At 38.2% G+C, this 16,942-nt stretch overlaps 2 protein-coding genes across 2 annotated transcripts; one reads left to right on the top strand and one right to left on the bottom strand.

Moving 5' to 3' along the window:
* Positions 1–140: 140 nt before the first annotated feature.
* On the top strand, positions 141–13,948 carry LOC106135257 (putative phospholipase B-like 2). The gene is made up of 13 exons (XM_013335505.2): positions 141–497; positions 721–849; positions 1,332–1,446; positions 1,986–2,080; positions 2,513–2,671; positions 3,691–3,811; positions 4,573–4,677; positions 5,611–5,717; positions 6,023–6,139; positions 6,839–6,998; positions 8,159–8,306; positions 10,699–10,843; positions 12,781–13,948. Exons 1-13 carry the CDS (start codon positions 322–324, stop codon positions 12,875–12,877), a joined length of 1,674 nt encoding a protein of 557 aa, XP_013190959.1. The 5' UTR covers positions 141–321; the 3' UTR covers positions 12,878–13,948.
* On the bottom strand, positions 13,923–16,812 carry LOC106135258 (AP-2 complex subunit sigma). Its single transcript, XM_013335506.2, has 4 exons — positions 16,661–16,812; positions 16,434–16,583; positions 16,176–16,349; positions 13,923–15,903 (listed from the first exon to the last, which is right to left on the bottom strand). The coding sequence occupies exons 1-4, from the start codon at positions 16,661–16,663 to the stop codon at positions 15,802–15,804; spliced, it is 429 nt and encodes a 142-aa protein (XP_013190960.1). The 5' UTR covers positions 16,664–16,812; the 3' UTR covers positions 13,923–15,801.
* Positions 16,813–16,942: the final 130 nt, after the last annotated feature.

The raw sequence follows: 16,942 nt of genomic DNA, 5'->3' as shown, positions 1-16,942 counted from the left end.
AGTCTCAAAGCTTTCAAACCGCACGTTCCCGACACAAACACTCAAAAAAACTAAAGTACTTGTATCCAAAACTGCACAAACGCACAAATTGTTCCTTAAAAAAAGAAAAAAGTCATGTCACTGTCAAAGTTACAAAAGAAATTCCCGTCTAATTTGAATCCTTCATTGTTTTGATAAATTATTTTCCTTGTTTATACAATTGTGTCCTAGTTTTGTCAATTTAAATACAATAATAATGATAACAAGTCACATTTACCTACTTCTGTGAACCGTAGTCCTGTGCCTGTTTGCTAATTTGCTGTTAAAAAATTCAATTTGAAGATGTGTTTACGGCGTTGTTTTATGTTGTTATTTTTGTTTATTGGCTGTGAATCTCGATACGGAGGTGTTATTTGGGGACAAGATAAGGCACATATATACGTGAGTGACTATTTAGCGGCGATTCCGGAGGTAACCGTGGCTCGAGCCACTTATCGCAATGACATCAATACCACAGGGTAGGTATTGTTTACAAGTTTGGCTTTTTAAAGTAGTAGTAAAAGAGAGTAGTCTATTTTACTTTCTTTGTCATATTTCTGAAGTAACTTCACATGGCAAATGCAAAGTCTCTGCCTTCCCCTGTGGGAAAAAGCCGTGATATTGTTTGTAGAGATATAATATGTCTATATAAGAAAGGATTGTAAAAACATATGTGTCTATATAAGAAAGGATAATTTTCAGCTGGGCATACTTGGAACTGCACACCTCCGCCAACTTCAGTGATGAGAAGCAAGCTTACGCAGCAGGCTATCTGGAGGGCTTCCTCACCAGGGACCTGATATGGATGCACTGGCAGAATATGCTCAAAGGGTATACAAATGATCACGTCTTTATTTCTTTCCTAGAAGACAGAGCCAACAGTCTTGAAAAGACTAGAAGGCCACATTCAGCTGTTTGGCTTTATGATAGAATTGAGATTCAAATAGTGACAGGTTTCTAGCCTATCACCTAAAAAAGAATCCTTAGTTTAGAAAGCCTACACCTTAGTCGCCTTTTACGACATCCATGGGAAAGAGATGGGAGTGGTACTATTCTGAAGTGCTGGAATCCACAGCTCTGTTTTTACAGTGATAAGATAAAATTTTATAAGATAGTTAATATGTTGAGCTTGCATGAAAAGTGTTATGAATGCTGATAAAGCAAACGAAGTACGCAGAGATCGTGGCAAGTGGAAAGATATAGGTCTACCTACCTCTCCGGGAAAGAGGCATGATTTTATGTATGTTTGTAATAAAAACCTTGACCTCACAAGGGAATCATAAGAGAACATAACAGTTAGTATATATTCCCAGGTATTGCTACAACAAGACTGATGTTTGCGGCTTGATTGAGGATTTTCTAGATAAGAATGAAGCATACATATCATCTATGATAACGGCATATCCTTTGGACCCATATTGGTATCAGGTAAATAACTTCCATTCAGAGTAATAAAAGATTATAATTGTGGTATTCTCTTCAACCTATGGTATTCTGGTATTTTGAAATAAGAAAGAAATGTAAAGTGACATTACATTGTTAACAATTAAAACGAAATTACATGATGCGACCAAAAAGGTTTCCACTGAGCATATGCATGTGTATGATGAGGGCACACAGCGGTAGTACGCTTGTGTGTGAGGTCCCTGGTTTGAATCCCGGCCGAGGTAAGAAAAAGGGCTTTTTCTGATTGTCCTGGTGTCTTGGATGTTTATTTTAGTTTGTATCGCGTTACACAAGTCTCGAACTTACATTGAAGCTAACTAAATTTGTGTAATTTGTCCAATGTATGAGTATATTTATTTATTTATATTCTTTGTGACTCGACCTGTTTCAGGTTTGACACGGCAACCACTTTGTCAAGAGTGACAAGACTTGGAAGAAGAACGTCTTTCTTATGACTTAACATACCTCAACCACTCCTTCACCAACATTTTCATCATATAGTTCTTGGTATTCCATTCCAGATAAAGCTTTACTACATCCAATTGGAAGGTCTTGCCGTTGGGTACGAGGAGGCTACCAGGGATCCCTATGAACAACTTACTTACAGGGACATGATGTAATAACTTTTTTTAAATTATAATACATACTATATGTATAGTTACATCTATATCCCTTGCGGGGTAGAGCCAACGGCCTTTATAAGACTGATAGGCCACGTTCAGCTGTGTGGCTTAATGATAGAACTGTGATTCAAATAGAGGCAGGTTACTAGCCTATCGCCTGAATCCCAAGTTTCTATCTTATCTACATTATTAATACACAAGCCGATGCCTTTCTTTACATTTCCTGTCTTGGGCCTGCTGGAAAAAAATTATCTAATTTAAATTCTTTTCTATTGTTTTTTCCTTTATATACATAAATAAATAAAAAATAAATAAAGTCATACCTGAATGTGGCATTTTAGTCTTTTAAAAAACTCTACCTTCCCTGCAAAGGATATACACGTGACTATATTATGTACGTATCATTATCTTTCCCCCCTTAACAGCTGGCTGAACATGCTGGGTGACCTGGACGAGCTGTCGTTCGCACTGTCGATGCCGGAGACGACCCCTGACTCCATCCTGTTCAGCGAGCACTGCACCGGCCTGGTCAAGCTGCTGCCCGACCTCAGCGAGCTGTACACCTCCCAGGTCACGTGGAACAGGTGGGCCGGCATCAGTGAGAACTGACTCAGTGACATATTTATTTATTTATTTCATCCAAACTTATCCTATCATTACAGTCATAAAAACCAATGCGATAGACAAAGCAACTTATACATTAAATTTTTACACAATATTAACAATTATAACATAGAACAAATATCGTAGTTCTTGTAAACTCGCTCAGAGAACTATGAAAAATATCTATTCTCCCAGCTATTTCGTTGAGAGTGGCCAGTGCCCGAGTCAGCGGTCATATCAACTCGCAGGTCGCAGGCACGGCATTAGAGAATTGATTGACTGACTGACATATTAACACACCTCGCAGGTAACATGTGGTGAGGATAACTAGTCCTGATTTAGAATTTTTGACGAGATAAAACTCTGGATTCGATAAAAAGATGTGTATTCTGACGTTCGAATATAGGCGGGAAGATTTTTTTTCTTTTTTTTTTTTCACTATGGAATTTGCGCAAAGATAACTAATTGGCGCAAACAACATGTAAAAGGTGGTTGGGTGGTAGAAGGGTAGGATTTCCCAGAATTCCCACGGGAAGGCACTTCCACTTTGGCATGCAGAGCAATGGAAGTACACTAGTCAGATTAGTTCCAATTAGGAGTAATCTTTGACTCTAGTCATCTTTCTCTTGACGTTAGTTACAGCTACATCCTCAGGTCGCCACTAATTAAAATATAGTATTAAGAATTACATAAAAATATAACCTATTTTCTATTACGAATTTTCCTTTTCTTTAGGTTGACTGTAAAAAATCCCGATTGGAATAAGTCCGCCATTGTAGAATAACGTCTTATTTTAATAATAATTTGTAGATGAATGCTATAAGTATTATCTGTAATCAGTTTGTATGCCTTACATATAGGTAAAATTAAAAAAAAAATACGTTTAAATTAAGAATGTTTCAGAACGGCATCTATATTTAACCCAAGACACTCAATATGTGATACCTTGTATCCAATTTTGAAAATAATTCTATTCTATTCTACACTGATTGGATTACAGCTACCAGTCCATGCTGCGTTTTCAGAAGATGTACGTCCTGCAGTTCCGGATGACGATAGAGACTGACCAGCGGATACCCGGCTACAAGATGTCGTTCTCTTCCTACCCGGGCATTGTGCAGGTGGTATTCATAAAAAATTAATTGGTTGTGTGTAAAGTCGGTTTACTGACGAAAGTACTGATGGAATGGTAGCACTTTTTCAAAAGAAAATTTTATTTTCCACTCAAGTACGAGAGAGACTTGAGTGGAAAATTACTTACAATCAAGTACGAGAGAGACTTGAGTGGAAAATAAAATTTACTTTTTCTGACTCTTTGTCGCTCGTTCCGCGCTCTCGCTTGCACTTCAAGCCTTACATGGAACGCCTCAGAGCGAGGTAACGCCGCATGAGTCAGGTTTTTTCGTGCGTACAGCCGGCTCAATCGGATTATAAGACGTTGTCACGTCAAAAATTTTCATTTAAAAAGTTAATAGTTTTGAATTTAAATTCTTTGTGTACCAAACAAGTTATAGGCTCGCATTTCTATCAATGGTTGTTAAACAGCAGTATTAAGAATTAAAAACTAACAATGTACTACATATAATTGTTGGTCTGTCAAATAAATAATAAAAAAATAATTCTTTTTAAAGAAAGTTGATTAAAATTTTCAATTTATATTCGATATAAGTATAGAATAGATTGTGAGTAGTTGACCGCATTACGGTTATACTTAAACTCCCGTTCCCGTCGGAATTTTTGCATTTGTTACTTCTGAAAGTCTGTCTCTGTGGCAAATTTTGTCAAAATCGGTTCTGTAGTTTTTGAGTTTATTTTTTACAAACGCAAAAAACTGACAAATATTTTTCACTTTATATTTAAGTACGGATTGTTTTGTCACCAGTCCCTGGACGACTTCTACGTCATCTCGTCCGGTCTGGTGGCCGCGGAGACCACCATCGGGAACTCCAACCGCACGCTGTTCGAGCTGGTCAAACCGGAGGGACAGGTTCGTAGTTCGTATGTGGCGCCATCTATTTGTCTAATATGCTAACTACGGAGACGTTTACTACTTCGTTCATACACCGCCCAAAAGATGGCGCTACTAGCAATTGATAGATATACCTATTTGATACTAAATTTAAAAATAATTATGTATAAGTATAGGTAACAAATTACACAGATTACCAAAAAGCAAGCACTTAGCTTAGAACAAATATTAATTTCGAAATCTATATTATATCCTTTATTCCCCGTCCATCAGTTAAAATATTTGCATCAACTCATTCTGATTGTGTAAAAAAACAACAACATTATATAATTCTGAACAACGCTAACGAGAATTAACGCGGGCTGATTCGCGTTTGAAATTTTTAAAAGTACCTACTTATTATTTGTCTTCATATTGGACCATTGTTACACATCCAGATAAACCTAAACGTTCAGATTTTCCCGCAATGTTTTCCTCAGAGCTTAATCATACTTATTACATACATACATACATATAGTCACGTCTATATCCCTTGCGGGGTAGACAGAGCCGACAATCTTGAAAAGACTGAATGGCCACGTTCAGCTATTTGGATTAATGATAGAATTGAGATTCAAATAGTGACAGGTTGCTAGCCCGTCGCCTAAAAGAAGAATCCCAAGTTTGTAAGCGTGCGTACGTGCCGTGTGGTTCCCGGCACCAATAAAAAAAGAATAGTTCCACTCCATCTCTTTCCAATGGATGTCGTAAAAGGCGACTAAGGGATAGGCTTACAAACTTGGGATTCTTTTCTAAGCGATGGGCTAGCAACCTGTCACTATTTGAATCTCAATTCTATCATTAAGCCAGATAGCTGGACGTGGCCATTCGGTCTTTTCAAGACTGTTGGCTCTGTCTACCCCGCAAGGGATATAGACGTGACCATGTGTGTGTGTGTGTGTAAATTTACAGATATTGGAGTTCGCGCGAGCAATGATCGCTAACAGGCTTGCGCGCAACGGCAGAGAGTGGGTGGAAATCTTCAGAAAACACAACAGCGGCACTTACAACAACCAGTGGTGATTATTCGTTAGATTTTGTGCCATGTGGTTCCCGGGACCAATAAAAAGTCTTGTAAAGACTGAATGGCCACGTTCAGCTATATGGCTTAATGATAGAATTGAGATTCAAATAGTGTCAGGTTGCTAGCCTATCGCCTAAAAGAGGAATCCCAAGTTTTTAAGCCTATCCATTAGTCGCGTTTACGACATCCGTGGGAAAGAGATGGTCCTATTCTTATCCATACCATTCCAGGCACATACTCCTTAACGCTCTCATTTCCGCCGCCATTTATTCTGTCCCATTTTTTTTATTCCCGTGTCAGGTACATAGTGGACTACAAGCGCTTCAAGAGCAGCGCGGGCGGCGCCCGGGGCTCCGCGGGGCGCGGCCTGCTGTGGCTGCTGGAGCAGCTGCCCGGCCACACGCGGGCGGCGGACTTGTGAGTGTTACCCTTCCAATACGTACCCTTGTAATAACCTTCAGCTATTTCGCTTAATGATAGAATTGAGATTCAAATAGTGACAGGCTGCTAGCCTATCGCCTAAAAAAGAATCCCGAGTTTGTAAGCCCATCCCTTAGTCGCCATTTACGACATTCATGGGAAAGAGATGGAGTGGTCCCTATTCTTTTTTGTATTGGTGCCGGGAACCACACGGCACATCTTTTTGTTATGATGTTTTATGAATAAATTCTTTTTACTTTATTGTCAATAGCTGTGCACGCGTCTTCGTCCGCGTGGAATAGTTATTTTGGACATCATTGAAGCCCTCAAGGATGAATAATTTTCCCCGTTTTTTTTTCACATTTTTCATAAATTCTTCGCTCCTAATAGTTGTAGCGTGATGTTAAACAGCCTAAAGCCTTCCTCGATGAATGGTCTAATCAACATAAAAAGAATTTTTTAATTCGAACCAGCAGTTCCTGAGATTAGCGCGTTCAAACAAACTCTTCGGCTTTATAATATTAGTATAGATTGTCAACAACGCCATCTGTTACAGAACGTCGGAACTAATTCGCACAACGTACTGGCCGTCCTACAACATTCCGTATTTCCCGCGCATTTTCAACCTCAGCGGGGGCAACGAGCTTTACTTTACTGTACTTAACTATCAATTGTCAACAACGCCATCTGTTACAGAACGTCGGAACTAATTCGCACGACGTACTGGCCGTCCTACAACATTCCGTATTTCCCGCGCATTTTCAACCTCAGCGGGGGCAACGAGCGGGTGAGGGTGTACGGTGACTGGTTCGGTTACGATACGAATCCGAGGGCGAAAATTATCAAGCAGAAACAGGTAACGAAGTATAGTTATTAAAGTTATTTATTCCAACAGAAGAAAGAAGGAGAAAAGTGCTGCCCTGGTATAACTAAAATGCCGTTATCTGCAGAATCCTTGTTTTAAGTAAAACGTCAAAAACTGCGGTAAAAATTTAAACTGATGCCATTTATCAATGAGAACGCCTATTTATGACTTAAAGGTACCAAAAAGTCGTATATACTAGATCGAATGAGATTTTTTTTCTTATTTTACTGGAAAAAAAGGTGTAAATCCTGATGTCAGATAACGGCATTTTAGTTATACCACGGCAGAGTGGAGAAAATAATCAGTTTAAAATGTCTATATTGTTCAACGTATATCTTAAGAACGTCTAACAATAAGAAATATTTTTTGTCATATCTCTCACAAACAACATCATGGCAACCGTTGCTATGGCGTATACCAAGAAGGTTGCCTACACGAAGAAAAAGAATAGAAATGTAATACTAAAAAGTAAAAAAAAAAAAATTAAAAATATATTGTTACTTTATGTGCGTATCTATATTTAACAAAGGATAGAATAGAATAGATTTATTTTTCAAAATTGGATACAAGGTATCACTTATTGACGTAACATCACTTAAATCTAATTAAAACTACTACCACTTCCAAAGCGCATGTGTAGAAGAAGCGGCGGAACAAACTACACTGCAGCATTTTCATCGGACGTCAATAGAGAGAGATAGAGATATATTAAGTATTTGTGTCGTAAAAGGCGACTAAATGAGAGGCTTACAAACTTGGGATTCTTATTTAGGCGATGGGCTAGCAACCTGTCACTATTTGTATCTCAATTCTATCATTGAGCCTAACAGCTGAACGTGGCCTGTCAGGCTTTGTCTACCCCGCATATCATAATATCATTATATATCACGACTATATCTTTGCGGAGTAGACAGAGCTGACAGTTTTGAAAATACTGAAAAGCCACGTTTGACTTAATTATGGAACTGAGATTCAAATAGAGACAACTTGCTAGCCCCATCGCCTACATTCATAAGCCTATCCCTTAGTCGCCTTTTACGACATCCATGGAGAATGTGTACGTAATATGGTGTGGTTCTATTCTAAAAGGCCGACCAACCACCTAAGAAAATCACTAATAATTTGCACATTATATTTATTAACTTTTTCAGGCTGAAATCTCGAACCTAGCGGACATGTACCGCACGCTGCGCTACAACGACTACAAGCACGACCCGCTCGCTCGCTGCGCGGCGTGCCGGCCGCCCTACAGCGCCTGCAACGCCATCGCCGCCAGGAACGACCTGAACCCCATTAATGGTGAGGAATTCTTATTTTTCAGTGTAATATTCCGCAGATTTGGACTCAATCGTCACCAAAGGAAACTATTGCGTCAGTTTGGATGTTAAACTTGGGTTAATACAACAAGATCCCACTGCTGCCCCTTATGAAAGTCCCGATCTGAATTTAACATAATCCCACCGCTGCCACCGTCGATAGTCCAGATTACTTCCTCACCCCCTCCTCTCAAGGGGAAACCAGGGTGGTCTTTTAACAGCATCAGGCTGAGGTCTCGAACCTAGTGGATATGTAGTCGTTGTAGCGCAGCGTGCGGTACATATCCACGACCCGCTTGCTCGCTGCGCGGCGTGCCGGCCGCCCTACAGCGCCTGCAACGCCATCGCCGCCAGGTACAACCTTAACCCCATCAATGGTGAGGAATTCTTATTTTTCAGAGTAATATTCCGCAGATTTGGACCCGATCGCCACCAAAGGAAAACTATTGCGTCAGTTTGGATGTTAAACTTGGGTTAATACAACAAGATCCCACCGCTGCCCCTTACGAAAGTCCCGATCTGAATTTAACATAATCCCACCGCTGCCACCGTCGATAGTCCAGATTACTTCCTCACCCCCTCCTCTCAAGGGGAAACCAGTATGGTCTTTTAACAGCATCAGTAGTCGTAGTAGCGCAGCGTGCGGTACATATCCACGACCTGCTCGCTCGCTGCGCGGCGTGTCGGCCGCTATACAGCGCCTGCAAATCGCGGCTAGGAACGACCTTAATCCCATCAATGGTGAAGAATTTATCATCTCTCAGACCAACAAGTAACCTTATCTGCAAAGTCCGAACAATGGACGACAAGAAATATTCGGAGGTCTTCAAGCAAGATGGAAACTTTATGATGACGACCCACCATTGATGGGGTAATTAAGCATTAGTTAGTGTTGTAGCGAATCACTATTGCGACAGTCTGGATGTTAAGCCTGGAGAACTGAGTCTCCGACAATTTGACTGGTAATACAACATTATCCCACTGCTGCCCCTTATCGAACTGTCGGATAGATGTATAAATTGTAGATTTTTTTGGTTGAACATGTTGTTGTGTATACCTGATAAAATTGATCTTGGTTTGATTTTGAGAAATTAACGGTGGGAATTTCTGATGGTAAAATATAACACTGAACTGTAATAACTGATTATGGTAGTTTCACAATACAATTAAGGGTATCAGTGATAAGGGTATGAACTACAATGGACTGATATTTCACAAGAATATACTTTTTTTTAAATATCTGACTTATCATTCTATTTTGGTTTTTCCTTTTTTCTAAGTGGCCAGTTTCAGTCATGAATAGTTTGAACAATACCTAAATGAATAGATTGATAATATCTTTATATGTGTCGGGTGGTTTCCTGCACCAATATAACTCTTTCAACGGATTTTGAAAAGGCGACTAAGGGATAGGTTTATAAACTTGGGATTCTTTTAGGCGATGGGCTAGCAACCTGTCACTAGTAGAATTGAGATTCAAAATCTCAATTCTACCATTAAGCCGACCGGTGGCCTTTCAATCTCAAGATGCTCTATCTACCCCGCAAGGGATAAAGGCATACATACATACATAAAATCACGCCTCTTTCCCGGAGGGGTAGACAGAGACTACCTCTTTCCACTTGCCACGACCTATGCATACTTCCTTCGCTTCATCCACATTCATAACTCTCTTCATGCAAGCTCGGCGGTTCCGGTACTTTCGGGATAAAGACATGATTATATGAGAACTAGCTGTCCCGGCAAACGTTGTTTTGCCATATAAATAATTTTTAAGTAATTTCTAGTGAAAAATAAAATGTTAAGAGTGGGCAACTCTTACCACTAAGCAGTACCTATGGAAATTAGATGTCGGCCGATTCTCAGATCTACTCAATATGCTCACAAAATTTCATGAAAATCCTTTCGGAGAAGTACGGGAACGAACATTGTGACATGAGAATTATATATATATATAAGACTAGCGACCCGCCCCGGCTTCGCACGGGTGCAAAATTCGGAAAAAATCAATATGTTTAGGTATTTATCAAAATAGGATGCACCACTTTACAACACCACATTAGAAACCCTGAAAATAACAGTATTTCTCCATTATTTAATAGATGTTATTATACATAAAAACCTTCCTCTTGAATCACTCCACCTGTTACAAAAAACCGCATCAAAATTCGTTGCGTAATTTTAAAGATTTAAGCATACAGACAAACAGACTTAAATAGCGACTTTGTTTTATACTATGTAGTGATTATATACTTTAAACACACTAGCAGCTCATTAAGCTGATGCGTGTGAATTTCGATGCTTGGAGATTTTTAAAGTTTGTCTAGCCGATTCTTAAAATGATGAATGATGAATTATCTTTCTATAACCGTCAGGTACGTACCCATTTCGGGCGCTGGGTCACCGCAGCCACGGCGCCACGGACGCCAAGCTGACGAGCGCAGCGCTGGCAAGTCGCTACCAGTTCGTAGCTGTCGCCAGCCCCGCGCACAACCTGTCAAGGGGAATACCTCCGTTCAAGTTAGTATCCTCATCAAATTCAAAAATTTTATTCATTATTATAGGATACTTCATATCTATACTAATATTGTAAAGCTGAAGCAGAGCCGGAATAACCTTAAGGCAGAGTAGGCAACTGACTAGGGGCCCAGCATCGACAGGGGCCCCGCCCACTGCACTGCATTCCGAAAATATTTTTTTTTGAATTGAACGAAAATGATAATTAACAAAACTATTCTTTCTTTTTCAACACCTGTAACACTTTATACATACATAACCATCTAGTATCTAATATTAGAACAATATAATCCTTCGAATCGCAACTAACTGGACTTCATGTACGTTGGGGGAATCCCCGATTTGTTGGGTGCGTTCTGTAAGCTTCCGTAGCGTGATAATAATTTGTAGCGTAATAGTTCCGAAACTTTCAAAATACCTATTACCTACGTGTAGTGCCATTGCAAGGTAAATTTTAAAAAGTTTATGTGTTCTCCGTATTTAAAGACTTACGATTTTCACATACACAAAACCAAAAGTATTTAAAACAAAAGTGTTCCCGCTATTTCGGCATTCATAGAAAGGATTATGAATTCGAAATGGTGTGAAGAAAGCAACAGAGCACATATATATTTTATACCTACTAAAAATGAGCTTTTGATTTATATCTAGTAATTTAAAAATTTACTGCGATAAACCTTCTGCCAGTTTTATTGGAGAGAAAAAATTGTTAAAAAATGCAAGAAGTGCAAAAAAATATAGTTTTTGGCCAGTAAAAAATAAATTAGTTAAATGTAACTTAGGTAATTTTTTATTGTTCCCTACTAAAATACTATATTTATGTGCAAGGTACTATATTTTTAAAAACTTTTATTAAAAAATACTATATTTTGACACTAAAATGTACACAACCCTAGTAGAAGGCAAAAAAAAATACATCACATGATTTAGTCAGTCAGAATAGGTAAAGAAAAGGGGCCCGAAAATGGTAGTGCCTACAGGCCCATGACAGGGTTAATCCGGCTCTGAGCTGAAGAGTTTGTTTGTTAGTTTGAACGCGCTTATCTCAGGAACTACTGGTTCGAATTGTAAAATTATTTTTGTGTTGAATAGACCATTTATCGAGGAAGGCTTTAGGCTATATAACATCACGCTGCAAGTGTTAGGAGCGAAGAAATAATTTAATATGTCAAAAAAAAAGGGAAAATTTATTCATCCTTAATGATGCCCAAAATAACTATTCTACGCGGACCAAGTCGCGGGCACAGCTAGTCGCTTAATAATTGTCAAACGTTTTGGTTTCACAACATTGGTTGACGTCAAATAAATTACTTAAAACTAAGTAAACTTCCAAGGCGTCAGTGCAGAAGAAGCGGTAACAAACTGCACTGCAGCATTCATACCTGCATTCAGCATCAGTTACCTATGTTAGGTCGTGTATCATTTACCCCTAGAACAGGTGAGTAGGTAATATAGAACTTAGGACACTAAGAAATTTTGAAAAACAAACCAAAATGGTAGGTAATCATGAAGACAATACATAATTTAATAGCTCGTCAAATCTTAATAAGGTGGAGTCCGGCTTCTGATCAACACAACTTAGATGCAACAGGAATCCTACTCTGATGTTTAATCCAAAAAATCCCTCGTAAAATCATCAGACCCAGTAGACAGTGGCCATCGCCAGCCTTGACACAAACATACATACATACAATCACGTGTATATACCTTGCGGGGTAGACAGGCCAGTTTTGGAAGACTGATAGGCCACATTCAGCTGTTTGGCTTAATGATAGAATTGATATTCAAACAGGTTGCTAGCCCATCGCCTAACAGTGGAATCGAAAGTCTATCCCTTAATCGCCTTTTACGACATCCATGGGACACACATGGAGTGATCCTATTCTATTACAGTGCCGGGAACCACACGGCACCATAACACATAAACATTTGATTTGCAGATGGAGCGAATTCGACCTGGGTTCACAAGTCTCCCACGTGGGCCACCCGGACGCGTGGATGTTCCAACCGGTTCTCCACAGCTGGGAGTGGAACTAGATCAGGGAGTAGTACCTAAGAACTTAAACATCCTTGCTGGAGTTACGGTGTATTTGTTGGAATAAATAAATATATATACGGGACAAATTACACAGATTGAGTTAGCCTCGAAGTAAGTTCGAAACTTGTGTTACGAGATACTAACTCAACGACAATATATTTTAGAATAAATACTTATATAGATAAACATCTAAGACCCAGGCCAGTCGGAGAAAGTTCGTTTCTCATCATGCCCTGGCCGGGATTCGAACCCGGGACCTCCGGTAACACAGACAAGCGCACTACCGCTGCGCCACAGAGGCCGTCAAAAAATACTTAAAAGTACTTGGTTATGAAGGTATTGGTATGAAGTTTTATTTAGCTTAGCCGTACGGAGTGTAAAATGTACGTTTAAAAAAACTTGCGAACTTGTTCATGACATAGTATAGCTACCGGTCGTGAGCTACGAGTAAGCCGACAGTCGGGATTTTTCAGAAGGGAAATTTATAATAAGATCACAAATTGTCCACTCTGCTGTCAAAATGCTACCTCGCATGTTTTAGTAATACAATAGCGATAAATTCATTTGGCGGATTCAAATGGAGCGCTCTGATTGGCTTAACCGCTCAACTTATAAAAGATCGCGCACTCTAATAGGTTTAACTGCTTAACTTATAAAAGATGGCGCACTCTAATAGGTTTAACCGCTTAACTTATAAAAGATGGCGCGCTCTGATTGGTTTAACCGCTCAACTTATAAAAGATGGCGCGCTCTTATAGGTTTAACCGCTCAACTTATAAAAGTAAATTAGAGTTGGCCGAGGTGGGATTTGAACCTGTGCCTTTCTGCGCATCAAGCATTTTAACCTTACCTTATCGTTTCACGCTCGACGCTCTAATATGAGATTAGAAACTATACCACCTTTTTTGTGATAAGTGTCAATATCTCTGTTCTTTATCATAAGGAATATATTTGTATAGTAATAGAAAGATGGAATGCTGTAATAACAATATATTCAATCGGTAGGTAACCAATAAAGAGATTAAATACTAAGTTTATACATAGTTTCTCGAATAAATCAATTTTACATACACATTGTTTCATTACATACCCTAAACTCTTATATATACAAACATAATCTTTTGCATTCTTATGTAAACATATGAACATGTATTATTTAGTTTTATGTATTTTTGGATGTAAATTGTCATATTTTTAATTTATATTATGTACTAAATAAACAAATTTTCTTTCTTTAATTTGCACAAAACACCTATAATTAACAGATAGTAGCATAAAGTGAAACCAGGTTAACGTACCTGGGTTCAAATTCATTAAATTCCACATAAAACAAAATAGCAACGCCTGTAATTTTATGAGTGGCAAAAAAGTATAGTTTTTAAAATTTGATCATATTTGCGCGAACTAAATTTGTTGGGTGTTTAAAATACTGTGTAAAAGCTTTACACAACATGTAAATATTAATTCTATTTAACATCAAAATCAGCCAATTGTCTCTAAATATTGTAATTTGGCTACATGTTTTAACAATCAAACTCTAAATAAATACTTTGTTATGTTATACTTAACATATTATTAGAATCTATAAATAGTGTGTGTGAAAGTTTTGTAGCAGAAATACTTTCATGATGGTGCTATTACATCCTAATCAATATTTTGACCTTCTGATAATGTAATGGAAGTCACAATAAAAAGCCTATATGGCGGGTAGGCGACCAATACTGGAAAAGTTTCTTACACTGGTGCATCTTCTCTTACCCGTGGTTTATTTGTTTGTGCGATGTACCAGCATCATTTTGAAGATGGTGTCTATTTTGAAGAGTATTCTGTTCTGTTCCATGAAAGGGATGTTAATCTCAATGGGGTTAAGTGCTTAGGTGCGGTTGGGCACATTATGTCCAGTTCACTTGACTAATTGTGAACTGGACAATTGGACATTTTGCAAAGTGGACATAATGCGCTCTTACCCTTAGGTAGTTTATACTTTTATATTAGATATAACTTAAATTTAAGTTATTGAAATGTAAAATGACGTGAAAAAGTGCATACCAAGGCCTGTATTCTGAACAAAATATTGATTTTGATGTCACCATCAATTTGACAAACATTCAACACGTTTCTAGTGTAAACTCCTTCACGCAAAATCTAACTGCTAAACATAGCTTGCAGTAACACAGCTTATAGAACATCAAAATGCATCTACAATTACAAAATAGCTTGACCAGAACTAAAGCAAACCCGTCAATGAAGGTGCTGGTTTTGTGTACCATAGAGAAACAATTTAATTTTTTAAATTTTTAAAATGTTTCATAATATAATCATTTGAGTGATAGCAAGTTAATCTGACAATAGTGCACCATTGTCAAATGTGTAGTGGGGGTGATGTTCCAGCTAGACCGCCATCAAAGGGAAGATCTTCCGCCAGGCTGGGTGTGATGCCTGGGGAACCGAGTGTCAGACAATGTTGTCTCGGAGGTTGTATATATGCTCCAATCTGTGAAAACTTTGCTTGCGCGTTTAAGACTTCTCGCTGTTTTTGACTGACAATGTGGCATGATTTTTTGTTTTTGTGAACTGTGGCGTAGAGATGTTGCCACAAATGTAAACCAACCTGTTTTAGATGTATACAAATAGAAGGAGGCTTAAAAGTACTGACCACTTAACAGTCCTGTGTTGCATACTTTTCTTTAGTAAGTAATTATTGCCAGCTCAATTTTTAATTAACTTTTTCATTCACAACATGGAGAATGATGCTTTGTTTCTGGTCAAGTTACAAATATGTGAATTCTTTGTAAAAGCTTCTCCTACAAGACGAGATTCCAGCAATATGCACCTTCCTAAACAATATGTTACATAAAATGCATAAATTCTCCCGGCATGATTATATGTTAGAAAAACCACTTGACTCAGTTTGACCACAAGATTACTCTAAAGAGTTGAGCATCAACAGCTGCTTCAGGACCTTGGTCTGGGACGTCTCCCGGATCTCTCCAGCCAAGAACATCTCGTCCACCACTGTGTATACCTGAAGTAGGACATTGATCAATATTGTAAAACCAAAAGATACGACAATTATTAACTGTGTTTGAAATGTCCCATAAAAATGAACAAAAACTTTGAATTCTAATCAATTTTGAAAACTCATTTAGTTTTCAGTTTCATTACAGATAAACAGACTGACAAACTAGGGCTTAATTAAGCAGTAGGAAAAAACTTGTTATTAAAAATTTTTTTTTTTTTTTAATTTATCATTTTTAACACTGGAAAAGAAATAAAAAATGTAAAGTAGGCACTCACCTTATAGAAATTGAAGACTAAATCCAGCTCACACACGTTATGGAAGTACTCATTCAGGACCTCCACGAAGTTATGGATGGCCTCCAAATAACACAGGTTGTTGTCGTTCACGTCCACACATATGCAGAAGTAGAGCCCCGCGTATCTCCTGTACACGATTTTGAAGTTCCTGAACTGGAAATAAGACGGAAACATACATTAATAGTCATACCTGAATCTCACATACCTGATGAAGATTTGACTAATTAACATGCTTACCTCCACAAAATTGGTGTGTTTGGCATCTCTGACTGTGACAACAGCATGTACTTCTTCGATAAGCTTTTGTTTCTCATCATCATCGAAGTTCATGTACCATTTGGCAAGGCGAGTTTTGCCCGCACGGTTTTGGATTAAAATGAACCGGATCTAGAACATAAAATACGATAAGATATTTTATGATAATATAAAACAAAACTTTATAAAATGTTATCACTAATTCTCACCATATTTATCAATTTAATTTAATAAATTGTTTTAAACCAAATTAAATCCAGTCTACCATTGAATCGACGCCTCCAATTTCCGTCACGTCAATTCAGAATTTTGACGTTGACATTTAAATTCTAATTGATTTGTTTTGACAATAATGATTTTGCTTCTTCCTGAAAAATAAAGAAATTGTTTATGGCTTGAAAACTTTCTTGCCAGAATCGAAAATTTTTCCCAAATGGGTTGAAATTTTATCTCATTCTTTGGCGCACATAGCAGGCAATTTTTTTAAACTC

The sequence above is a fragment of the Amyelois transitella genome, chromosome 18, assembly GCF_032362555.1.
Source record: "Amyelois transitella isolate CPQ chromosome 18, ilAmyTran1.1, whole genome shotgun sequence".
Taxonomy (NCBI): Eukaryota; Metazoa; Arthropoda; class Insecta; order Lepidoptera; family Pyralidae; genus Amyelois; species Amyelois transitella.
This window is presented reverse-complemented; position numbering and strand designations above follow the sequence as displayed.